Source organism: Phocoena phocoena, chromosome 17 (genome assembly GCF_963924675.1).
Source record: "Phocoena phocoena chromosome 17, mPhoPho1.1, whole genome shotgun sequence".
Classification (NCBI taxonomy): domain Eukaryota; kingdom Metazoa; phylum Chordata; class Mammalia; order Artiodactyla; family Phocoenidae; genus Phocoena; species Phocoena phocoena.
Window position 1 is genome coordinate 39,869,503 of NC_089235.1, and position 27,392 is coordinate 39,896,894.

Here is a 27,392-nt window from a genome sequence, read left to right on the forward strand (position 1 = left end):
CTTTTCTCGTGACATTTTATGCTTGCTATTCCTTTGTTCCTTTAGCATAGGAATTTTATTGAAAAATGCCTGGCAATATGGGCAGTTGTGTTACTCTTATAAAAAAGTAAACAGGGTAGAACGGGAAGAAACAAACTTGTTGTGTTGGGGGGACGGGGCAGTGTTTAATGGCAATGAAAAATGGCTTTGAGTTGGAATTTTGAATTGGGATGCAATTTTAACATAGTTTAAACTTAATTGCTCCACAATGTATTTTTATATGGTGCTTTTATTTATGCATGCATGCATGCGGTACGCAGGCCTCTCACTGTTGTGGCCTCTCCCGTTGCGGAGCAACAGGCTCCGGACGCGCAGGCTCAGCGGCCATGGTTCACGGGCGCAGCCGCTCCACGGCATGTGGGATCTTCCCGGACCGGGGCAGGAACCCATGTGCCCTGCATCGGCAGGCGGACTTTCAACCACTGTGCCACCAGGGAAGCCCTATTTATATTTACTTTTAAATTTTTCTTTATTTATTTTGGCTGCATTGGATCTTAGTTGTGGCACGTGGGATCTTCTCTAGTTGCAGTGTACAGGCTTCTCTCTAGGTATGGTGTGTGGGCTCCAGAGTGTGCAGGCTCAGTAGTTGTGGCACACGGGCTCAGTAGTTGTGGCACACGGGCTCCCTAGTTGTGGCTTGAGGGCTCAGTCGTTGCGGCGTGTGGGCTCAGTTGCCCTGTGCCCTGTTGCCCTGTGGCGTGTGGGCTCAGATGCCCTATGTGGGATCTTAGTCCCCCAACCAGGGATTGAACCTGTATCCTCTGCACTGGAAGGTGGATTCTTAACCACTGGACCACCAGGGAAGCCCCCTATGTGTGCTTCTTTCAGATAGAAACTAAGAACTTACTTTTAAAGAGAGGTTATTTACCTGGGAAAACTGAGTGTTCTGAAACCAAATGTGTCCATTTTCCGCAGTCAGAAAAGGTAACTTCTTTTGAATGGATAAGTTAATATTGGTGGACTTTGTGGCACTAGGGAAACGTTCCTTCTGTTCAACTATAAGCGAAGTCTCAGGACTTATCTAAGTTCTGTGTAAATGCAGCAATTTGCTCAGTTGTATCCTGACATGCTCATTTTGTTCCCACCATGTCTGGCTTTACTCTTCCTTGTTTCCTCATGGCGTTTCTCATTGCAAAGCTGGCTAAGCCTGTTGGTGCTGTTGTGGCTGCCTCAAGGGCAGGATGACTAAGTCGCATGACAACCATAAATCAGGAGGCACAGATTCATCTTTGCTTCTCTCAAGATCAGACGTGCAGCAAGTAATGCAATACAGAATTATAAATTGATAGGAGAAAGAATTGGTACTAAAAGTTTCTTCTCACTCCCGTTTATTTGTTGTTCATGGTACATTCTGGTAAGAATTATGAAAAACTGAATGAATCTTCCAAAGACAGTGGTGTGAGTGGGTGGGCGGTTTGGGCATGCAGGAGGTTGGGTGACTTTTAAAAGTTGCTGGGAGCTTAGAGCTGCTGATCTTCCTGGTGTGTGATGACTTGAAGGGAAACATGTTGGGACGTGTTACGTGGGACCAAGTTAGCCAAATGTCTAGAACATATTCTTAATTTAAAAAGTAGACTTCGGTAAAATCTTCAGCTACAAATCTATTCTACAGAGACAGGATACTTTACGTTGTTGCTTTTTCACTTGGCTTTCATATCATACATTTAGAAAGCTTCTCAAAAACTATTGCTCAAAACAAAGCAAATTAAGCAAAACTTCTTATCTTGGTGCAGGGAATTACAGACACATTGTCAAATCAGAGCTGGGAAACTTGAATGAGTTACAGAACTTCTCTCAATCCTAGTTTCAACTGTTTGGTTTTACTGTTATCTACCTGGCAGGGCTACTGCAAAAATAGAAGGAAATAGACAGTGTTTGGCACAAAATGGTGTGTAGTAAATGCCATCATTATGTCAGTAGAGTCTTAGAAGTAATAGGGGCTGTGGTTGATGGAAAGAGATCAGAGGAAAGCGGACCTGTGCTCAGGAAATGCATAATACAGTTGAAGAGAGTAATATTTTATAGGAATAGTATCTAATCAACTCTTAACTTGATGGTTGTGACCTAGAGCAGTCAGGGAAGACTTTGGTGCTGAGTGGGAGTGATCCATGGTCTAATTTGGCTAAGAAGATAAGACGGTTTTATAGGGGAGTTACCTGAGCAAAGGTGAGAAAGTTTATGCCTCTTGTCATTGATAGAGGAGAAAAAACTGGGTTGAATTGAATATAGTTTCCAGTTCCTTCAAAGCTTAATTTTTCCCCAAGGTTCTGTTTTGGGATAGAAAGTTACGATGTGGCAAACATTCCTGTGGCATTCTCTGTTTTCGGCAATTTTCATTCCTCTTTAGCCCTTCAGTAAAGAGCTAAAGAGTCAATGTTTTAGTTTTTTGCAGGCCACGTACAGTCTCTGCTCATTCTTTCTTTACAATCCTTTAAAAAAAGCCATACTTTTCTCTGGGCTGCACAAAAATAGGGTGAGGATCAAGGGTTGACTCTTGCTGTGTTTTCATCCATGTTCCTTATGGTGTAGGGTATGCGTGCTTGCATGAGTGTGTGTGTGTGTGTGTGTGTCTCTGCTGACAGGGGTTTTGCCACAGCATCAGGTTGGTCCTTATGCAGTGTTTCCTTGGTCAGATTTCTTCAAAATTTCTATCTAGTAATGGTCTCCTACATGTAGAAGTTGTCTCTGAATCAATAGATGGTGAGGGGTTAAGTTGCCACTCTTGGGAGATGTTGGCTTATACCTGCGGTTCTCAACCTGGGCAGGGTTTTACCCACCTGCAGATATTTGACAATGTCTGGAGACATTTTGTTTCTGTTTGTTTGTTTGCTGTATGCGGGCCTCTCACTGTTGTGGCCTCTCCCATCCGGACGCGCAGGCCCAGCGGCCATGGCTCACGGGCCCAGCCGCTCCGCGGCATGTGGGATCTTCCCGGACCGGGGCACGAACCCGTGTCCCCTGCATTGGCAGGCGGACTCTCAACCACTGTGCCACTAGGGGAGCCCTGGAGACATTTTTAATTGTTATTACTGGAGGTAGGTAGAGGTCAGCATGCTACTAAAAATCCTATAGTACATAGGACACTGCCCCACCCCCCAACAAAAAATTATCTGCCCTATGTGCCACTAATGCTGAGGTTGAGAAACACTGGCTTATACAATGGCATTGGTCTCCATTTCTTGGATATGTTTCTCTTTACTTCACTGTACGCCCTTATAAGGCTGAAAGTGTTATTAGAGTTGCAGGGTTCCAGACATTTGGTGGCAGAGTTTACATGATAAACTATGGCTAGTCACAGCTCTTCTTCCTTAGTTCTGTAAGGATCCATAAAGTCCCTCCCATCTCCCCAGAAAACTTAGGGCAGTTGTCTCCGTAAAGCATCTTCATCCTTTGGCTCCAGTTTTTCTGTCCTATCATTATGTTCTTTGAAAATGGCGCTGAATTAATAAATACTTTATAGTACAGCTTCCCAAGGAAAATCATTTTAATGACCCCAGTCAGTGGTCATTGCTCTGTTGCTTGAACATCTCTTGGGATTGATTTTCTAATCCCTCAGTGGGGAGCACATTTATTTCATCACTAGATGATTGATGTAAAGGGCGGGACTGCAGGGGGAAATGCAGAAATTGTCCACCATTTTAGCTTAATGATTATCCTGTGAGCATACAAATAGGCATCTGGTGAGTTCAGATTTTTTAGTCATAAATGTGACCATCTTAAAGTGTGATTATCATAAGTTATGGAAGTTGATCACCTGAGGGTTCTAGGAAGAGCGGGGAGAGCATCACATATTAAATGCCTGCGTTGTGTCCTGGGCTTGTTTTATCTCATTTAATCTTCACAAGAGCCCAGGGAGGTAAAGATTATCACAGCTTTGGCTTTACAGATAAGCTGAAGTTTCGTGGGGTTAAGTAATTTGCCAAGGAACATATGGCTGCCTTTCTACATGCAGCATATTTAATTACAGAGAAATGTAACCGGTTGAGAGATGACACACAAATGAATTTGCTTAGCATGTCTCTTTACTGGAGAAAGACAAGAGGAAGCTGTGGGGATGAAATAGAAAGGAATTTTGAATTGAGAATAGAATATTACTCATTCAGAAGACTGGCTATAATTCTTGGTGGGGAGAAATCTCTGAGTTGTTTTTACATTGTATCCTTTTTGTTTGCAGTAAAATAGTACCTACCGACTTTTTCTTAATATTTGTCTTCACATTTTACCCTTCTTACAAAATACCAGTCAGGAAACATTTTTATAAAATAAGGCAAATGTCTTAATAACCACCACTCAGATGGCTGTTTTCATTTTAAACTCGAGAAAAGATAGAGTCCCATAGTATTATTTGTTACGTGCATTGTACTACATTATAAAACTTATGCAAAACTTGATGGAAATCTCTTCTGGTTGCACCCTCAAACCCACTTGAGCCATGCATTTCTTTAAAAGCCATGTTTCCTGGCTTACCCAAACAGTGTACTCACTTAATCAAAAGCTACATTAGCCATTGTTGTCTCTGAGTGCTTGAACCGTTTCTACACATCTACTCTAAAAGGACAAGCATTTGCTGTCATCCAAGATGGGTGTGTTATGGGGTTCCAAAAATCTTCTAGAAGGGAGTTCTGGATAAAAATGGAGTCATAGACATGTTTTCAGTAATCTGAAGTGTTTTGAACATTAGGCTTAAAAAAGTCGTTTAATCCCTTGTGGTCTTGAAGGATGTAACTGTATCTTTAAGTCAGCATGGTCATTGCCTTGTGTGTGTTGTAAAGACAGGGTGGGAATTCTGTTAACTTTGTTGTACGCTTCATGGTTTGACGCTAAAGTGCTCAATATTCATGCATTTGCTACCACTCAATAAACATTTTATTCCTGGTAATCCTCAGGACAGGATTGATTTGGCCATCTTAGCCCAATAGGGCGATTGGACACTTCAGGAAGCCTGGGTGAAGTCCAGACTGATGGGAAGCAGCTAATCCGAGATTTCAAAGAATTGTCAATCTAGATGCATTTTACTTGGCTTCTTGGCTCCGTGAGAGTTTAATTTTGGGTAAAAGCAACCTCATTTTACCTCCCCAAAATGTTTCCTTAACTTAATCTCCCAGGTTTAAATTTCGAGAAGAATAATTCAGCCTCCCGGTATGGAGCCTGTCAAGTTGAAGATATGGGAAATATAATTTTAGCAATGATTTCAGACCCTTATAGTAAGTATTGGTGTTGTAACAATGCGGGCCTAGTATCTGATCCCATCTACTTTCCCTCGCCTATACTTCTGAATCGCCACCACCCTCCCCCTCGGCTTTGTCTCCCTGATAGCTAAAATGATGACTTGTATGTTCTCATTCTAGATCACAGGTTTTCAGATCCAGAAAGAGTAAATTACAAATTTGAAAGTGGCACTTGGTAAGTACTTGCATACTATTCCATTTGAGCCTTTTAGTGTGTTTTTATTCATATTGTGATATTTAACTCCTGTTATATTTTAGTAACTTTACTAAACCTTTTGGGTATCCATTTTTAAATAATAGGTCATTCGTTAAAGAAGATTGTATTTTAAAGTAAGCTTGGATGTTGGGATTAACATTTAATGAAATATTTGTATCCTTAGTCACTATGACTTTAGGTTTGTGTTTGTGTTGTGTTTGTGTCTTTAGGTACATCATAAGTTTGTGTTGTTTGTGTCTGCGATTCTGATTTTAGTCTCTCTGAACTGTCCATCCTCACTGGAAAACTTCCAAAGGAAAATATCATAGGCTTTAAAAGAGTTCACAAGGTTTTTACTGAGATAGTTTTAAGTATGTTCTATCAGCTCCTACTTTAAAGCAAAGGAAGTAACTGGGGAGAAGTATGAAATGGTGGTATCTCTGTTTGTGATCACAAGTAGACCTATTTAAGTTTGTAAATCACTGCAGTGAATTTCATGAGATTGCTCGGTGCCTGAAGTGAACAGAAACTTCTGACATGTTTGCCCATAAGAGAGATGTTGAGGCCTATTTAGTTGTGGAGAAAGTGACTCATTAGGAAATGTCCTAGGAGTACTGAAAACATAAACATGAGAGGAATAGAACATCAGAAGGTGTCAACATATAGAATAGGTGATTTACAAATGACTCATTAAGGTGTGGGAACTCCCAAGCATTTCCATAAACGCTCTCTGTGATGCCTCCCTGTTTGATAGGGGAGATATTGTAATGGCAGACTTCTTACCATGTGCACACATTACCCATGTGGGTTAATTACCAGCTTTAGGTGGATCTTAAGTTTTGCTGTCAAACTGGATTTAAACCCCACTGGTGTACTAGCCAGATCAGAGAAGGAATTTAAACCCATCCTTCTCGGCTGTACGAACTTACAGGCCATGAGAGTATTGGGAGAACTTTACTTCCTGTGAATCGTCGCTGCGTTCTTTTGAGAACAAGGAAGCAGCAACCCAGCTGATAGGTGGTTTGCTGGGTGAGCAAGCTGTGCTGAACTGGCATGGGCAGTTGCCTCTGTATAGTAAACCACCTAAAGAATACTTTGAACTGTGCCCAGATAACTTTTGAGGTTATGAAGTAAGTTGGGCAGTACTACAAGTCTGTCTGAACTCCAAAGAAATAATACCTCAAGTGTAAATAGGCCAGTTGTCTTCTGGGGGGGTAATAGGTCAGGCTGCCTAGCATTAATCATGCAGCCTGACGTTTTGCTTGAATCCGCAGCAGCAAGATGGAACTTATTGACGACAACACGGTAGTCAGGGCACGAGGTTTGCCATGGCAGTCTTCGGATCAAGATATTGCAAGATTCTTCAAAGGACTCAATATTGCCAAGTTGGTTTTCCTTAATCTCTATTTTATTGAACAATCCTAAAGGGATAATAGATTTTCTGTCATTTTCTCCTCACTGTTTGTTTCTTTTCCTATTGCTTTCTGTTCTGTTAATTTCAAAGGGGAGGTGCAGCACTTTGTCTGAATGCCCAGGGTCGAAGGAACGGAGAAGCTCTGGTTCGGTTTGTGAGTGAGGAGCACAGAGACCTAGCACTCCAGAGGCACAAACATCACATGGGGACCCGGTACATTGAGGTATGTGCTCACAACCTGACATGTGACACCCTGACCACCCTGGCATCTTGAATGAATGTTCGCATCAGAAGGCTCAGAAACTGTATTTAATTTCCCTTTCTTTTCTTAGGTTTACAAAGCAACAGGTGAAGATTTTCTTAAAATTGCTGGCGGTGAGTACCTTTTATATAATGTGGCTATAATAACAAGAATCTAAAATTTTACTTATATAGCAGAGGTAGATAAATAGGGTCATGAATGGTAGATAAATAGGGTCATTTTATTCCCAATGAAACATAAAAGTTGACTTTTTTTTTTCTTAATAGGAGGAAGAAATATCCAGTAGTGTCAGTGTAATGTGTAACGCTTGCCCTAAGGCTTGAGTCAACCAACCGTAGTTAAATAGCCATTAAAAATAGTGCTATACAAAGGTCAAAGGGTCATATAAAGTCGTGTACAAAGGGAAAGAGTAGTTCATGAAAGAAATTAAATGGTCTGAAAACTACTTTCAAACAGCCATATCAGAATATCTGGAATTGTTGCATATCTGCTTCTAGTTTTTCTCTTAACTTCCTTTACTCATCAGTGGCCGGGAACATGGTAGCATTCTGGCTTCTAGTATTTTAGAATATATGGTGTTTGTAGTAATACGGTCAGAATGAAGTGGGAACAGATAAAGTCATTATCTAATTCTTGAGTGATTCAAAACTTTATAACCTAAAAATAACACATGCATAAAAAATGTTAACTGTGGTTTGTCCAACAGATGTTTTTCTATATGTGTACCTACTCTGTAAGTTCCTATTTTTCTGCTCATACTGTTTTAACTTCCTTTCTCCTTTTAGTATATTATGAATATCTTCTTATGCTACTCAAATTTCTTAAATGTTAAATGCTGTACAGTATTATATGTACCATAATTTTTTTAAAAAACAATCCTATTGGGCATTTAGAGCTTACCTCCATTTCACTCTATGTTGCAGTGAATATTTTTGTATCTCTGTATGTGCCACTCATTAGGATAAATCTCTAAAATTAGGATAGCTAATTCAGAGGATGTGGGTGGACCTTTTAAGGGGCTTTTGACACCTATTGCCAAAATATACTAAGGTGATTTTCACTTAAATACAGAGAACATTTATATCCCTTCATTATATAGTCCTGATAAAAATCTTTGCAGCTGTAAAACTTGTAGTAATAATATCCTGTTTATACAATGTGCTGGTATATTTCTTGCACTTTTTTCTTGAGATAAACCAAGGCTTCCCAATTCAGAGCTTCAAGGTTAATAGTGTTTCCATTGTTTGATATTGGTTGGGGATAAAGTATATTTGGAGGTGCTGTGGTCCTGAGGTTCCATGGCAGATAACATTGCAGATGGCAAAGTTAACGTCCACATCAGTGCCTGGGACTTCATGGTATATGCGCAGTATGATAAGAATTTGCGCTTGGGGAAAATGTTACTAGTAAAGGATGTATATTTGAGTCTTTGCTGCAGCAGTGTACAAAATGCTTTATGTCTGGCAGTGTTGATAAATGTTGAAACTGGCTGCTAAGTATATTCATTATTCTCTCTACTCGAGTATGTTTGGACCTTTCTTAATAAAAAGTAATCAGGAAAATAATACCAAAAATCACTAAAGAGCTTTCTATGTAATAACTTATTCTCATAATTTAGGAGGTAGGTAGTTTTACTCCCATTTTACAGATGATACAGAGGTTAAACTTGGCTGAGGTCATACCATTGGTAAATGGTAAAGCCACAGTTGCACCCAAACTTGGCTGAGGTCATACCATTGGTAAATGGTAAAGCCACAGTTGCACCCAGACATTTCTAATTCCAGGGCCTGTGCCCTTAACCACCATGACTAGTTGCCTCTCCTTGAGAAGAATATGGTGGTTGGTCCATGATGTAACTGTATGGCTACCTTCCTATATTAACAGGGGTATTTTATGAAAATGGTAGGGGGAAAGTTCTAAATTTATGGGAAGAGAATTCTGATTCCTGGGATGTTATTATGAATTCGTATGGGAGTGTGGGACTTATGAATTAAAGACATTGCCAAAAATTTTAGTTTCTTAAATTTGGTAAAGTTGATGTCTTAACCACTTCTCCCTGTGCTTCCTGATATTTGTGTTCCCTAGGTACATCCAATGAGGTAGCCCAGTTTCTCTCCAAGGAAAACCAAGTCATTGTCCGCATGCGGGGGCTCCCGTTCACGGCCACAGCTGATGAAGTGGTGGCCTTCTTTGGACAGCATTGCCCCATCACTGGGGGCAAGGAAGGCATCCTCTTTGTTACGTACCCAGATGGTAGGCCAACAGGGGACGCTTTTGTCCTCTTTGCTTGTGAGGAATATGCACAGAACGCACTGAGGAAGCATAAGGACTTGTTGGGTAAAAGATACATTGAACTCTTCAGGAGCACAGCAGCTGAAGTTCAGCAGGTTGGTTTTTAAGAGCATGTTGGTGGCTTTGCGTTATTTCTATTCTTTCTTTTTTTAAAAATTAATTTATTCTTTAATTGAAGTATAGTTGATTTACAATGTTTCAGGTATACAGCAATGATTCAGTTATACACACATATATATATTCTTTTTCAGATTCTTTTCCATTATAAGTTATTACAAGGTATTGAATATAGTTCCTATTCTTTATTTCTGAAAATAATACATTATTCATTGTGTTAAAATAAAACTTGGAAATTACAGGAAGTATAAATGCATGAAAAATATCTATTCTGTAACCAAATGATAGCCACTGTTATGTTAATATACACACAAAAAAATACTATGTTTTTATATAACTGGAATATTGCTGTAGATATACTTTTGTATTCGGTTTCAAAAGTTTACTCATGTCTGAAAATTTTAATCTTTAAGTTAATACTATGTCTCACAGGGGCATATAATTTATTTATTAATTATATTGTACATTTGGGTTGGGTTTTTTTCTGTCAGAAGAAATTTCTAGGTAAACCTGCTTGTCTGTCAATTTCTTCTTTTTTTAATTAATTTTTATTTTTGGCTGCGTTGGTCTTCGTTGCTGTGCGCGGGCTTTCTCTAATTGTGGTGAGCGGGGGCTACTCGTCGTTGCAGTGCGCGGGGTCTCTCATCGCGGTGGCTTTTCTTGTTGCGGAGCACAGGCTCTAGGTGCGCAGGCTTCATTAGTTGTGGCTTGCGGGCTCTAGAGAGCAGGCTCAGTAGTTGTGGTGCACGGGCTTAGTTGCTCCGCGGCATGTGGGATCTTCCCAGACCAGGGATCAAACCGTGTCCCCTACGTTAGCAGGCGGATTCTTAACCACTACGCCACTAGGGAAGTCCCTATCTGTCAATTTCTCATTGATTTCTTTAGAACTGGATATAGGGTGTGAGCTTTTAAGGCTTTGTCTTGCCAAATTTATTTCCCAAAAGGCTTGATCAGCTCCATATTGCTGGTGACAGTGCAAATTGTCCTTTTGTCCTGTTACTACCTTTCAGAATTCAGTGCTGTTTTTGAGGCACAGATGGGACAGTCAGCTCCTGAAAACACACTAAGATCCAAGCGTAAAACCATCTGTAGGGTCTCAAACCTTTCAGCTATTCTTCTTGACTGAACATTTCTCTTCAAGGGTCAGTTAGTATTACCTTTGCACCTGAGATCCTATAGACTGTTTCACATGGCTCTTCAACTCATTTCTTTTCTGTGTTTTTTTTTTTTTTTTTGGCTGCGTCGGGTCTTCATTGCGGCTTGCGGGATCTTCGTTGTGGCTCGCCGGTTCTTTGTTGCAGTGCTTAGGCTTCTCTGTAGTTGTGGCTTGCAGGTTTTCTCTCTCTAGTTATGGCGTGCAGGCTCCAGAGTGTGTGGGCTCTGTATTTTGTGGCACACGGGCTCAGCAGTTGTGGCGCACAAGCTTAGTTGCCCTGCGGCATGTGGGATCTTAGTTTCCTGACCAGGGATCGAACCCATGTCTCCTGCATTGGAAGGCTGATTCTTTACCACTGGACCACGAGGGAAGTCCCTGTACTGGTATTCTTGAACCCTAAGCTATGAGCATACTTGTAGTTTAAACAATTCTGTACTTTGTTGAAAATGAGTATCATAAATTCTGAATCTCTAAAGTATGCTGAGCATGCTTTAGACTTCAGACACCCCTAACTAAAGGGGAAAAATGAGATTTTTATTTTAGATCTTTATTTCGAAGAACAGTTTCATGGAAATCATGCCCTAGAATCATACAGAGCCTTGGCTACTGTACATTAATTGGTTTGGTTGTAGAGTATGCTTTCTCTGTTTGACTCAGCCATAGGTGGTTTTGAGTGTGGGTGAACTTTCGCTTTCCAGCCTCCCATCTCTAATAATTTATTTAATAAGTGTTGAAGTAGTCATAGACTTTGCACTGTCTTCTTTTCATTAATAATAATCACTTCATTCAATAACTTTTTACTGATCTCCTATTTGGCAGGCACTGTAGGTGCTAGACCATTTCCTGTCCCAAGTTTGTTTATAACATTTATTTTCTATTTGTGTTCTCCCCCCTAATGTTTGTACTGTGTCTGAATTGTTCGCATAGTTTCTTAAAGTCTTGCTTTCTCTTTGGCTGTGTTGTGTTTACTCTTTGATTGTTGTCACCTCTTATTCAGATAGCAACTGGACAGGGTGTGAGTGAGGAAATTAGGGCAATTTGGGGGGAGTTCATTGATTGTCTTATATTTTTAGTTATGAGCTGATAAAGGCTGCAGTGGTAAATGGTTCAGAAATCCTGGGGATTCCACACACGGCATTTGCACAAGGACCTCCTCGTATTATCAACTAGTAGGCATATTCTAAACTAAGACAAAAGTAGACAACAACCTTGTAACATGAGTTTTGCCTGGGAGCAGTTCTTTCTCCAAACTGTACCTGACCTGGCATCCATTCTCAAGATAGCGGGATTCCGTGAATTTAAAAGGTAGTCAAGGGACTTCCCCGACTGTCCAGTGGTTAAGACTCCGCCTTCCAGTGCAGGGAGGCACGGGTTGGGGAATTAAGATCCCACATGCTGTGCAGTATGGCCAAAAAATTAAAAAAAAAAAAAATGTATATATAATATAGTCAAGATCCGCTGTTTTACCACTGTCTCAAATTCACGTGATTATTTTTATTTTCACTAATTGATTTTTTTCAGGTTGACATTACCCAGCCATTCTGCCTTCTGCTTTATACATCGTTATAAATGTGACATATTTTAATATAATACAGTCACTGTTTGACCGTCGTTATTTTGCTGGGTCATTTTCTTTATATTTCTTGGGTTTGGAGGTGGAATGTGAAGACAATATTGAGAGAAACACTAGTGAAATGAAATCTAATAGGTTGTACATAAGTCCACATTTTAACAGTATGTCCCGATTCTTATAAAAGCAACAGATTGTCTCAAGGCAGATAGTGAGACATTTGTCCAGGTGGATAAGTCCTTAATCTAAGTGCATTGTGTTGTGTGTGGTGTATACCTCAGCAGGCATCTCACAAAATTTGGTGTCATGCTTTCCCAGCTGAAAAGCATGAACAACTTTCTCCACGAGTGCTTCTCAAACTTTAACATGCTTGTGGATCACCTGGGGATCTTGTTAAACTGCAGATTCATAAAGACTAGGTCAGGGTGGAGCTGAGATTATGCATTTCTAGCAGTTCTCCAGGGATGTCAGCACTGGTCTGCAGACAACATTGGAGTAGCGGGGCTCTAAACCACTTCTATTTTGCTTTGACTACAGGTGCTGAATCGATTCTCCTCGGCCCCTCTCATTCCACTTCCAACCCCTCCCATTATTCCAGTACTACCTCAGCAATTTGTGCCCCCTACAAACATTAGAGACTGTATACGCCTTCGAGGTCTTCCCTATGCAGCCACAATTGAGGATATCCTGGACTTTCTGGGGGAATTTTCCACCGATATTCGGACTCATGGGGTCCACATGGTATTGAATCACCAGGTAAGAAAGTCACTTACTGGAAAACTGATTTGCTTATTCTTATTAAATACACCCTTCCGATAAAAAGGTAACAAATGTTCATCGGTTGTATAGTAAGTCTTAAAGGAAAGATTTAACTATAAATGCAAGGGGTCTTTAAGATGAACTCTGGAAAGAATGCTATCATTGGTATGGTAATTCAAATTCAGCTCTGATTCCATCATCACATATATCCATCAAATTATCAATAGCATCGGGTAGGAGACAAATACATTACCAGTCTAATACAACATTTTACTGTTGCAGTTACTGAAGTCTGCAGCTCTGCTGCTGTAGTGTGAAAGCAATCATAGACAATATATAAACCAAGGAGCACGTCTGTGCTCCTAAGTATTTTGTATCCATAGACTGTTTAGAAATGACTTATTTTATTTCACATATATATAGTAGATATCAAATTACATTCAGTAGAGTACAAACTCCAAAATAACTTGTATCTATACCACCTAGAACACTATGTGATCTTAAAAGGCGCTCAGATGTTTTAGTGAATTGTTGAGAATCCTCTATCAAAATCTAATCGGCTTCTTATAGTATGCAATATATATATTCTAAGCATATTAAAAGTAGTTCCTGGCTTGGTATCTCTCATTTTTTAAATAAAATTAATTGTATTAGTTGCTGGGCAATTTGCCAGTATTTTGTGCCATCACAAGCAGGACTTTAAAAACCCATAAAGCACGTAGTTCTAATTAAAATTTTGGAACTCTTTATTAAAAGCGAAGTGTCAGTTTTTGAAAGTAAGATGTTTTCTGTGCATCGTAGTCTGAATATAGGTTTGTATTACAAACACCAATTTTTTCTAAACTGCTAGCTTCCCACTTTCTCTTTTCATGTGATGATTTGGTCACATTCATAACCATAATCCTGTCTCACCGGAAGGTGCGTGCCACTGGGTACAAGGAATCAGAAAACATTGAGCCTCTGTCTGGTGTTCCACACCGGCACGTGCTCATTCGAACTCTCACGTCAATATGAAGCTATGCAGCATTTTATCTGACTAGGAGTCCTCTCGGCATGCTTCACTGATGGGATTCGTTTTGGGTAAAATTCCCCACAGTTCAGCATCACCAGGGAATTGTTCGGGTTCTCTCTGAGTCACCACTTCTAATAACGTAGGGGCTATTATTACTCTATGATTAACAACAGTAGACAGATTTGCCTCTCATTGACCCTGTGACCTATTTGACTACACTTGGGAGAAATGCTTCTTTGATGATGGACAAGCTCTTAGCTGCCTCGAAGATGTTAGTTTTCCATCTTGGACTGGGTTTCCCTGGTGTCCTTAACTTCCCTGGTATGGTAACTCTTATGGTAACTTGCATGGTAATAATTTGCAATAACTAGTCCCTTAGAGACTTTAAAGAAATCCATAAAATAAAAAAGGAGTCTTATAAGCTGGTTGTGCCTTTTTTCTCTCCCATGAAATATCTATGCTAAAGAAAACTAAGGCATTCTGGTTCTGTGGAGCAGACATCTACCAGCTTTGTTTTAAATAGGATTTTTAGCAAGCTATTAGTAACAGAGGAAATGTCTATAAACATCTGTCGGCCAAGGTTTGAAACAGAGATGCAAGGGAAGAGGTGAGAGAAGGGCTCCCAAGCAATGCTGATGATAACAGCTCTCACCACCCTTCACTGTGCTTTGCAACTCCCAATTCCTCTCCTCCTTCCCTATCCGCAAGCCACATTCCAATCTAGGCTTCAGGGAGAAGGGGAAGGGATGTTGCAGGTCAGTGAGAGACAGACTTGAAAGACAGAAGAGAGCAGTGGTTTGTTCAGTTTCATGTAGGAGGATGCGTAAAGCTCTAATACTGGTTCTGTTACTAGCTTTTCTCAATTGAGTAAGATTTAATCGGATTTTTCAGAAAGGAAAAACCCAGTATACAAGCCTCTACTTTGAAACTGCAGTCACAAGGAGACGTTTGCAAAAGTCCATAAATCTAATTCTAATCAATAAAAATCAAAAAGGATCACATTCAGCTATGAGCTCTCAAAACTATTTCTTCAAGGTTTTGTGGGCAATTCTGTTGATTAGGTGACGAAACATAAGTCTGATTTCAGTAGATCATACTGTCACCCAGATGTTATGGCTAAAATGTCTGTACTATGGGTGATTGTCACTGTGCATGTTTTGTAAGCAACCACTTCCTTGTTGAAGGAGACAGTCTCCTTTTGTTTTTATTCTTCCCCCACGTGCTCAGGGACGCCCATCAGGAGATGCCTTTATCCAGATGAAGTCTGCGGACAGAGCATTTATGGCTGCACAGAAGTGTCATAAAAAAACCATGAAGGACAGATATGTTGAAGTCTTTCAGTGTTCAGCTGAGGAGATGAACTTTGTGTTAATGGGGGGCACTTTAAATCGAAATGGCTTATCCCCACCGCCATGTAAGTTACCATGTAAGTTTTTCTTGGGTCTTGGCGCTATTCTACGCTATATGCTGGTAGGTGCTTAAGCTGCTTTCATAACTTTCTGTGCCCCTGGTTCTTTCTAAGGCAGGTGAGGTGGTTACATAAGTCTTTCCCATCTGAAATCGGTAGTATCTGGTAATCATTTAAGACCTTGGTTGTGGACACCCATAATTAGAGATTCTACAAATACCTCCTTTCAGATTATATTCTTGCTTTTCCAGTGATAAGCACTTGATTTCTGAAGCTTAGTGTGCTCAAGATAAGCACTGACTCTGGGAGACAACCTGGCTATGTAGATACTTTAATACGTAATAAATATTACATATTAAATACATAACATTTAAAGGTAAAGTAAGTATGGACAGATCCTTTTTTTTTTTCCTGCAACACATTAAGCTTTTTTGTTTTGTGTTTTTTAAAGAAGGGCGAGTTGATGCCCATTTTGCATTTTTAATTTTTTTGAGCAGTAAGTATTTTGGGGGAAGGATAACCTGAAGAGCATCCCTCTTGCTCTCCAGGATATCTGGAATAAGCAAGTTAGTAAAAAACAAAAAAAAAGATACAAATGCGTAAATAAATTAGCCGAAGTTACCATTGGATCGCAGGATCAGTGCTTAATATCAAGCCATGCTGTTGCTCATTGGCACCTGGGTGCACGCCATCTGGAATCCTGTTTGAGAGGAATAAGCCCTTTAGTCGGGAGACCAAGTTCCGGTTTGTGACTAAGGAACATTTGGGGATCTGATGTTTAAAACTTGAATTTTCTGACCAAGTTTTCACTTTTGAGTAAGACATACCTTGTTAGGAAGCATGCTGGGTATGTTTAAAGAAAGTAGCACTTGGAATACAGTCCAAAGATAACTGAGAAAGTAAACTGGATTATGTGCTTGATTCCAATAAAGTGGGGAGTGTTACGACATCACTTTCTAGTAAAGAGGGATCTACACCAATAAACCTATTTGATAAAGTATTATTCATAGGACATTCAGTAGGGCTTAATCCTTTAATTCCCTTGGAATTCCTAACTGCTAATGTTCCATTTATCTGCTGCTTGCTATTGGTGGATATCTTAAGAGTTGATCATAAATGAGTATCAAGTTTTAAAAATTCATGATTGGGCTTAAGTGGATATCTTAATGTAATCTTAGTTGTAGGTTTCCTGTCCATAAACCACTGATAATATCAGTAACTTTTACAATTTCCCGTACTGATAATCTGTCAAGCATTATGAGATAAGGGAATTTCTCCATCATGTATAACCCAAATTCTTCTGCTGTGATATCCTTTTACTCCTCTCTTCCTGGTGGAAAAGTCATCATTACAGACTTCGTAAGATTTTTACTTCTTCCCTTTTCCCCCTCACAAGCCCTAAAATAATAATAATTTCCCTGGCAGTCCAGTGGTTAAGACTCTGCACTTCCACTGCAGGGGGCACGGTTCCAGTCCCTCTTTGGGGAAGTAAGATCCTGCATGCTGCACCATGCACGGCCAAAAAAAAAAAAAAAAAAATTTTTTTAAAAAAAATCTAAATGCATTTTTACATAAAATATATTTCCATATCTTTTAATACTTTCTAAAAATTTTATTTAAAATTTGGCCATTTGTCAATTTAGTGGAAGAGTTCACTCATTAAAAAATCAGAATTCTAATTTATGCATGCTAATATGCTTGTTCTACTGGACTTTCTTTTTCCTGCCAACTCGCTTTAGGTGACAATCTCTTTATGACTTAGGTGCCTCGGTTTGTTCTGTTTGTCCTTCTTGTGGACTCTTTTAGGCCAGGGATCATAATTTTAAAATTATCTACATTAGGTATCTACCATGTAGCAATTTTTGATGGGTATGAAGGAGGTACCCTAAAATTGAATATGAAATCAATATGTTGGTCTTGGGTTTTTTTGTTTGTTTGTCTGTTTTTGGTTTTTTTTGGCCGTGCCGCACAGCTTTCAGGACCTCAATTCCCTGACAGGCATTGAACCTGGGCCATAGCAGTGAAAGCCCTGGAATCCTAACCACCAGGCCACCAGGGAATTCCCAGGTCTTGGGTTTATGTACCCATATTCAGCTGACTCACTCATCTCCATAGACATATAGAAGCTCATAAGAAGAGCGAAAGTAGAGATTTTCCTGTGAAAATTATCCAGTGGGCTTCAGCTATTTGCAACATATATTAGGTGGTTCTAGGTTTGAAAATTAGAGTCAGGAATTCCAAATTCAGTCAACCTCTCAGTTATCTATTCTGTTGGGTGCAGATGGCTTGGAGGGTTGTGTTCATCCTACACATTAGTGACCAGCAAGTGGTCTGACTTAAGTGAGTTACCGGGCCTTGAAGATGTTGCATAACCAGAAGACAAAGGAATTCCATCCTTTCTACTTTCTATTTAATCTGAATCAGCTGACTCTCAGGAAGACTTGCACAGGGTTATCTCCCAGATTGGATTTTTTTATTTTTTAGACTGGTCTGAAGATGTAGATTAGCGTCAAAAACCCATCTTCCGCGTTGCCTTGAAGTGTACATGATCCAGAGTTAATCTACTCCTTTTAGGTCAGTTTACTCTGGCACAGTCTATGCTTTGGCATAATACATGGTCCTGGTGAATAGTGTTTTATCATAACTGTCTTCATGTTGTCCTATAGAGTAGATAACAATATGAACAAGCAGCCTAGTGCTCAAAGGGGGAAAAAACCCAGCTTTTGGTCTGAAGTTACACTAAATGTCAGTCTGTCCCATGTTTCTTTCCTCAAAGAGTTACTTTGTGGTAACTGGCACTTAGGAGTGGGGGAAAAAAAAATCACGTGTCATGAAATGGTTGCGAAGACTTGAAAGTCCACTTGATACTGGTTTTTCCAAGTTTCAGACTAAGAACCGTTCTTTAGGTTGACGGAGTGTGTGAGATTTGAGATTGCTTCTAGGTGTTATCTATATAAGCAAGAGGAAGATGCTTGGGATGGTATACAGAACTGGTCTCTTTCTTTCGAATGTATATATGGAACAGCGACCTTGTAGCTTTAGTGCTAGCACATGTGTCAACTACTACAAATATATCTCAAGGTCTCTCTCTTTGCTTATTTAGGCCTGTCTCCTCCCTCCTACACATTTCCAGCTCCTGCAGCCGTTATTCCTCCTGAAGCTGCCATTTATCAGCCCTCTGTGCTCTTGAATCCACGAGCACTGCAGCCCTCCACAGCATACTACCCAGCAGGCACCCAGCTCTTCATGAACTACACAGCGTACTACCCCAGGTAAGGCTCTGATGGAAGTGGAAATGAGGGACAGAAACAAAGGACTCCTTTAGTAGCCGCTGCCTGAGTTCACAAAAGAATGTTGTCTGCCACGTTGAAGGTTAGCATGACCAGCAACAGTTTCTGCTCATATCTCTGACCAAGAAGGTTGTTTCAAGACAAACCAAAATGTTTATTTTATTTTATTTATTTATTTTTTTTAAACATCTTTATTGGGGTATAATTGCTTTACAATGGTGTGTTAGTTTCTGCTTTATAACAAAGTGAATCAGCTATACATATACATATGTTCCCATATGTCTTCCCTCTTGCGTCTCCCTCCCTCCCACTCTCCCCATCCCACCCTTCCAGGCTGTCACAAAGCACCGAGCCAATATCCCTGTGCCTTGCGGCTGCTTCCCCCCAGCTATCTACCTTACTACGTTTGTTAGTGTGTATATGTCCATGACTCTCTCTCGCCCTGTCAAAACTCACCCTTCCCCCTCCCCAAAATGTTTATTTTTTAACCATCTATTTTCAGCGTGATATTTTAGGTTACGTGTGGATACAACTTTCCATTTTTCCTCCTATTTTAGGGTTGTTAGTAGCACAGTAATCATTCTAATAGGGTGGCAGTATCACGTGAATGAATTACAAATGGGAAAATCCATGATGATGACAAATATATTTTTAAGTACCATGAATTCATGTCAACCCAAAATAAATAAAAACTGTTTTAAATTTTATAGGACTTGTATTCTTTCCTCTCTGAATCTTTACTAACAAGTCCAGAATGAGATTATTCAGTACTTTATTAGAATCTACATATTTTAAATCTGATTATTTTTAGTTGTCCTCAATTTCTTGGAGGCAGCAGGATATAATGGAGAGAAATTTGTCAGTCTGGAAATTGGGAGACCCGAGTTTTGGTCTCATCTGTTCTTCTACCTGAGGCAATTCACTTGACCTTTCTGGTTGTTACAAAATGATCAGATCAGCCACGCTTTTGGAGTCCCTCCCAGGTCTGATTGCCTGTGATTCTAACTTGTATATATAATAACCTCTCGTTCTCAATTTTCTTTTCAAAAAAAAAAAAAAATTTTTTTTTTTTAAAGTCTTTGTTTGGACTTCCCTGGTGGTCCATTGATTAGGACTCCGCACCTCCACTGGAGGGGGCCCACGTTTGATCCCTGGTTGGGGAAGATCCCACATGCTGCAAAGCCAAAAAAAAAAAGTGTTTAGCTACTAACCAGTTCACTTCATTAAAATAAAATTTTACTTTGGCACAAGCAATATTGCTCAAAAATTTTTATAAGTATACCAGGCCTTGTTTTTTCCTTCTCAAGCTATTTAAAATAAATGTTTTGAGTACATCCACCAATGTATATGTGAGGTTTTTGATAAGTGGCCTGGAACTTACCTATCTGATCTCTGTGTGGTTTTTTTTTGTTTGTTTATTTGTTTTTCTGGCCTTGCTTCGTGACTTGTAGGATCTTACTTCCCCGACCAGGGATCGAACCCAGGCTCCCTGTAGTGGAGGTGTGGGGTCCTAACCACTGGACCGCCAGGGGATTCCCTGTCACGCTGTATTTTTTATTCTCTCTCCATCTGCAGTTTCCCAATAGGGAGCAAGAACTTTGGAATCTTGGTAGCAGTGACGCTGGTAGCCACTATTAATTAAATTTGTTTAATTTTTTTAGAAACATTCATTAATGCTATTGAAAATGTTCCTTTTGTTTGTTTTGTTTTGTGATTTGAAAATGTTCTTTATTCTCCTGGGGAAGAAGAATAGGGAGAAAGCCATGATAATCATCAGCTGGCCATCTTTTGAAAGCTTGAAAAAGGGCTCAGAAGCATGAGTAATTGTTAATTGTTCATGGTTGAGTACCACGTCAGACACCCAGCCCAATCCCAATCTGTCACCTTCTCTAGACCCTGTGACAGTCACTTGCTGGTAGTGGCTCTGGTTATAAGAAAGATCTCTGTCTTCCTGTCTTACACCATCAGAATGTCAGGAGTGGAATGCGTTGTGCCACCGGATGCCTGGTGCAATTTCTTGTGCCTATAATACACTTGCAAAGTATCCAGTTCCACCATTGCCTTGCTATCTGGACACTGTTAAAAGAAGGAATCTCTTAGAAATAGTTTTCCATCATAGTGAGATGGGAACTTGAGTCTTGAATTGAAGCCCCAAAGGCAAACGGAACTGACATTTATGGCTTAATAGCTCCTGTAATTTTGGGCCCCTGCTTACATGTTAATTTTTTTCTACTAGTGGTTTTTTTTTTTTTTTTCCTACTAGTGGTTTTAAAGTTTGTAATGTCCTCATTATTAAGTCTAAGAGGATAGAAGTAGTGAGTAAAAGTAGACTCCCATTCTACACAACACCAAGTCCAAAAGTAACCACTACTATCAGTTTGATAACATACACGTATCTGTGTGCTTGTAAATAATGTGGCGTACTAACACACTGCCCACTGTTTTGTTTTGTCTGTTTGTTTGTTTTAACTTGCCAGTATGTCATTGACTTCTTTCCTAAGGAATATCTGTATATATACCTCACTCTTGTAACTTCCATATGATATCCCAAGAATGAAAATATATCATAATTTAACAATTCCTTTATTTTTATAGACATTTAATTTTATTTTTCTGTTAAACAAAACTTGTATTGATCTTTAAATACTTCGATTTCTGTAGAACAGTTTCACAGGAGTGGGATTTTAAAATCAAAAGTCATGTGTGTTATATTTAAATTAATATTTCCAAATAACTCCTAGTATGATTCACTCTCTTAATTTACATTTCCCTAATTCTAGTGAAATTACTGACACAAAGTGTTCAAACATGGGGATGTGGTGTTAACCATACTTAAAATCTGTAATAATTTAAAAAGCAAATTCCAAAAACGATAAAATATTTTACAGTTTTGGGAGAAAGCCATTAATTTCTAACATCACATGACTGTAAGGCATTTGAGGCTCTGTAATGTAAATGTTTAAGTATATTTTGGCCTATTCTCTGATACATAGGAAAGTGTGAGATAGCATACTTTAGGCTAAAACAAGATACTGAATCAGAAGCTCTGGAGTTTGTCTCTTTTTAAATTAAAAAAAATTAAATTCCCTCCATTTTTATATTTCATTGAAGTATATTGATTTACAGTATTGTGTTAATTTCTGCTGTACAGCAAAGTGATTCAGTTATATATTCTTTTCCATTATGGTTTATTACACAATATTGTCCCTCCACTTTTTTTTTTAATTTTTAAAAAAATTTTATTGGGCTTCCCTGGTGGTGCAGTGGTTGAGAGTCCGCCTGCTGATGCAGGGGACACGGGTTCGTGCCCCGGTCCGGGAAGATCCCGCGTGACGCGGAGCGGCTGGGCACGTGAGCCATGGCTGCTGAGCCTGCGCGTCCGGAGCCTGTGCTCCGCGACAGGAGAGGCCACAGCAGTGAGAGGCCAGCGTACCTTGGAGTATAGTTGATTTAAAATGTGTTATCCACTTTTTAAATGAAATATGTCCGTTTGACTTCAGATTATGCACATGTTCATTACTTTAAAACATCAATATGCTAACATTTTGCAGACTTTTAAAAGTATGCCCCTCAAAAACAGTAACTGGTTTTACTGTTTTTAACTTTGAATTTATCTGGGCAAACTATAATTTAGTACCTCTGTGTGCGACATACTGGGAATATTAGGGTTAATAAAATATGGACCCTTTCTGGTGTAGAGTAGCTGACAGAGTTCATCCCTGTGCAAAGTCAGTGACTTCAAAGGGCTCCTTCAGCTAGTGGGCATTTGTTCATATTTTATTTCCTCTAACTTGGTATATTTGGAGATAGAACCTATGATGGGTATTTCATCATAAGGATTTGGGTTACTTGAGGAACATTTAAGGAGAAAACAGTGAACCAGTGAATTGCTTTCTTTTTGTTTAAAAACTCATTGTTAAATGAGTTTTTAGCAGTCTAAATGTGTGGCTGTAACAACAGCATCTTGAAGAGCAAGTGAAATTAAAGCAAGTGGTTCTATTTTCTGATTATGAACACTGGTTTTTCCTTTCACCCCTTGGAAGAAGATTTCGGTTACCCAGTATCCCAGAGCTTAGCCCAGGGTACAGAAGAATTAGAAGGGACTATCTGTTCATGCCCACCCTGCTTATTACTCAGAACTCTGTTTTATCACACCTTGTCTCTCCCATTACATAAAGTCCTACCTTTTGTTCTGACCTCTCATTTTTCTTAGAAAAGAATATTCTCTTTTGCATCAAAGCAGTAGCACAGGTAAGACACATGCTGAGTCTTCAAACAAATGTCATGTGATTTAAAGAAAGATGGATTAACATAAATGTCTTTTAGATGTTATAAATAATAACATATCACCTTGAACCAAAAGAGAGGGCAAGGGATGTTTGACATTTTTAATGAGTGATGCTTTACTTGCATACCCATGAGAAAGGTTTGGGAGGTGTGGGAGGGGACTTTTATGTTTTTCACATAACCATTACTTGTAAAATCATTCTTTCTACCCAAGCAATGAATACGTATATTTAGTAATATTGAGGCATTCTGCAATGCTTGGTTTGTTGTGTGGTGTTCTTGTATTCTATTCTGAAATTCTTTGCACTTGAGCCAAAAAGAATACCAAGCCTCTGAGAGATGCATGCATTTCCTATTTTGAACACTTGGCTTTCTTATTCCAGTTTCCTTTTGTTATTGAGATAAGTATAGGTTCACAAGGTTGTAACAAACAGTACAGAGGCATTCCATATCACTTTAAGTAGTTTCTCACAGTGGTAACATTTGACAACCAAATGTAAAGTTAAATTTACTTTCTAATTTACTTATTGAAAGCTTTCTCTTTTTTTAGTATGTATTTTATTTATTTTTGGCTGCATCAGGTCTTAGTTGCAGAATGCAGGGTCTTCCTTGATGCATGTGGGATCTTTCGTTGCAGGACAGGCTCCAGAGCACATGGGCTCTGTAGTTTGTGGCATGCAGGCTCTCTCTTTGAGGCGCGGGAGCTCAGTAGTTGTGGCATGCGGGCTTAGCTGCCCCGCCGCATGTGGGATCTTAGTTCCCTGACCAGGGATCGAACTTGCATCCCCTGCATTGAAAGGCGGATTTTTTACCACTGGACCACCAGGGAAGTCCCAAAAGCTTTCTGATAGGACTAAGAAAAAGAAAGAATTCTTGTTTTAAAAAAATTCTTTTTATAAGTTAAACATTTAGTGCCACAAATGCAAACTGGAACTCGGCATGCAGTGAAATTATACTAGAACATTGTAACAATGCAATATTAATGCAATATCAGGCAATGTTTTTACAACGGAGAAGCACCAGATAATTTTTGTTGGTGGGAACAACTCTTTTTTTTTTTTTTTTTTTTTTTTTTTTTAGTTTGAATGACATTGCTAAATGATGTAAGCAGGAACTGCTGTGGGCAACTCAGTCTATACTATCAGTCCCTGAGAATTCAGTGTAGTTTCATGGAATAGTCATTTGTTAGTCTAAAGACCTTATTCATATGATGAGCAGTCCAGGGAATTTAAAATATGCTTAAAATTCTTTTCAGCATTGTAGAAAATTATCAAGTGCAGTGAACTTCAAGGAAAAAAAAATTTCATTACCCCAAACACTTGATTGATTTCAATGTGTAAGGTTTTTTTTCCCTAAGGATTTTTTTTCTTACAAAATGGGGATGGTATTATACATGTTATTTTCAAGCATAACTTTAAAAGAATCTATTACAGAAATTTTCAAACTAACATAATTTGGGAGAATATTTATTACCCAATTTCAACAATATCAATATTTCCCAATCTTGTATCATCTGTTTCCATGCGTACCCTGCTATACCCTTACCCGCAGAACATTTTAAAGCACAAAAACCTAGAGATCATTTCTTTCACCTGTTGCTGTTTATGTGCCCAATATATCTTTAAATTAAGCACCTTATTCTTAAGCATTAATGACTTTAGTTAAAGCAGAACTTAACGAAAACACATGTGCCAATGTTGATAGACCTATTTTGCCTCCGTTGCCCTATTTAAGCGTTTCCTTGGTATATCTTTAAGACATTACCTTGATATAGGCTAAAAGGAAAAATTGACATTTGTCTATGAATTTTATCTAATAATACAGAGTAATGACTTTTGATTTTCTTTACTGTGTGTTATGTGGTCTTTTAAGCCGCCTTTTTTTTTCTTTTGGCTGCTTTGGGTCTTTGTTTCTGCACAGGGGCTACTCTTTGTTGTGGTGTGAGGGCTTCTCATTGCGGTGTCTTCTCTTGTGGAGCTTGGGCTCTAGGCTCACGGGCTTCAGTAGTTGTGGCTTGCTGGCTCTAGAGCGTGGGCTCAGTAGTTGTGGCTCACAGGCTCTAAAGCGCAGGCTCATTAGTTGTGGCGCATGGGCTTAGTTGCTCCATGGCATGTGGGATCTTCCCGGACCAGGGCTGGAAGCTGTGTCCCCTGCATTGGCAGGCAGATTCTTAACCACTGTGCCACCAGGGAAGTCCCTAAGCTGCCTTTTTTAAACCAAAAGCAAAATGGCTTTATTAGCAAACATTTTCCATTTAAGTTCAAAATAATCAAATCATAATAACCACGAAGCTAGAATGGGATTGCTTCTGGAGAGGTTCTGATCTGGAGGGGGAGGGGTGTGATGGAGTCATACTGCTGGCTCTGTATTTGTACCTTTCAATGTTGTATGCTATTCCTATTCCAAAACAAGACAAAAGCTCATTTAAAAAACAGAACGCCAAAATAGTTTACAAAATAATAACTTCTGTAAATGTGCCTCTCTGGAAATTGTTGTCTTTTGTTACTTCTGTTACAAATGTCCACGGTTAACAGTGTGTTTTGCTTCCTTCTTCATCTAGATTTTTCATCAAAATATTACTTTTAAAAATGTTACTGTTTTCTAAACATGTAAGAAGATCAGTTGTTATCATTTTACACTTTAAATCAAGCAAAAAGATTACTTATAAAATAATTTCTACTATAGGATTCCGTTGTCAAATTTAAAATGAAGCTTTGTGAGGGCAATTCTTGTTTTGAGTAAGCGGTCTGTAACTTTACTATGTATTTGGAGCATATTATGATAACTGTAGTAGGGGGTTTTTTTGTTTGTTTTTGGTAATCTTTGACATAATTAGGGTAAGTTTAGTTGCCAAACTATTTTGACAGTACCTAAATTTGCTTACAATTTCAGTGAAATAGATTCTTAGAAGATTTCTTTATTCCTTCCGAAGTGTTTTTATATTTGTTGGTTACTTAAACTTTCTCCAAGAGGTAGATGCACAGGCACAGAGCAGCTTGTACAGCCTTTAGGAAGAGCTAACAGAAATTGAGAATCCAGATGTGATCATCAGTCCTTCTGCCTCAGTATTAAACTCAAAAAGAATGTTGAAAAGTCATCCTTCTTGAGATTGTTCATTTCAGATGAACAAGTTAGTTCAGAAGTTTCCTACGTGAAAAGTGACTCCATCTTTTGCACTTGCTAGGATTAAAACATTGTTTCTCCAGTCACTTTCCAAAAATATATGGTCTTTGTAACACTAGGGGTGTTAATAACCTTAATACAAAGGCTCGGTGCAGTAATTTTGCAAGAAGTAGAAACCAGATTTCTTTTTGCAAGACTTCTCGGCATGTTTTCTATGTAAATGTGTTTTATGTGTTTTAATTTTCTATGTTTTTTATGTGTTTTTTAATTAATGTGTTTTAGTTTTCTATGTTAATGTCCTCTCATCCAGAGGAGAGAATATAGTCTTCTTTTCCCTTAACCTCTTTTTCTAATAGGACAGATAATGCTTTGATCCTCTCTCCTCTAGAGAAATATGGCAGGTCCTCAAAATATGAATATTATCGTGCTATGACTACTTCTATTTTGGAATGCTACCTGATAACATCAGTGTTACCAATGTTTAGTAATTTGTAATTATTAGATGAAAGGGTGTTATGAGAATTATTTCCAATAGAGTATATATTGTGTTGTTAGACACCCTGGCCTTCAGTACTTTCATATCTTTCCCTGCTCTACAAAGAATTTTCTATGAGTTATTAGGGTACATAAAATATTATAAAAATTAGATTATGTAAATTAGGATTTGAAAAAATATGATAGGAAGAAATATTTGATAGTCTGACAACAGAATCTTAGGCAATTAAATTAATATTGGCATAACAATGATAGGCTCTGAGCAGGAGGAAACTTGAATTACAAAACTCATAATTTCAAAGGAAAGAAAGTCATTAATTCTCAGGGAAATATAGTTTTTCTGTACATTGGGTTTGAAAGTTTTTACCCAAATACGTAGAGAGAACATGGAGTACTGCCATGGAGGAAATCTTCACCAACTTTATAATGTAGTCACTGGTGTGCTTCATTCAGTAGTTTCTTTTTCTTTTTTTTTTTATAATATGTTTTTAATTTTTGGCTGCATTGGGTCTTCGTTGCTGCACGCAGGCTTTATCTAGCCGTGGTGAGGGGGGCTACTCTTCGTTGCTGTGCGTGGGCTTCTCATTGCAGTGGCTTCTCTTTGTTGCAGAGCACGGGCTCTAGGCGTGCAGGCTTCAGTAGTTGTGGTGCGTGGGCTCAGTAGTTGTGGCGCACGGGCTTAGTTGCTCTGCAGCATGTGGGATCTTCCCGAACCAGAGATCAAACCCATGTCCCCTGCAATGG

General features: G+C 39.1%; 1 protein-coding gene across 2 annotated transcripts in view; it reads left to right on the forward strand.

The window, feature by feature from the left end:
- ESRP1 (epithelial splicing regulatory protein 1) overlaps positions 1-27,392 on the forward strand; it is a 57,344-nt gene that overhangs the window by 11,333 nt on the left and 18,619 nt on the right. For both annotated transcript variants that reach the window (XM_065895068.1, XM_065895069.1), the window contains exons 5-13: positions 5,145-5,243; positions 5,388-5,442; positions 6,738-6,848; positions 6,968-7,100; positions 7,210-7,252; positions 9,225-9,526; positions 12,812-13,030; positions 15,273-15,459; positions 18,557-18,725. In XM_065895068.1, the coding sequence (XP_065751140.1) occupies positions 5,145-5,243; positions 5,388-5,442; positions 6,738-6,848; positions 6,968-7,100; positions 7,210-7,252; positions 9,225-9,526; positions 12,812-13,030; positions 15,273-15,459; positions 18,557-18,725 (1,318 nt within the window). The remainder of the gene's footprint in view (positions 1-5,144; positions 5,244-5,387; positions 5,443-6,737; positions 6,849-6,967; positions 7,101-7,209; positions 7,253-9,224; positions 9,527-12,811; positions 13,031-15,272; positions 15,460-18,556; positions 18,726-27,392) is intronic.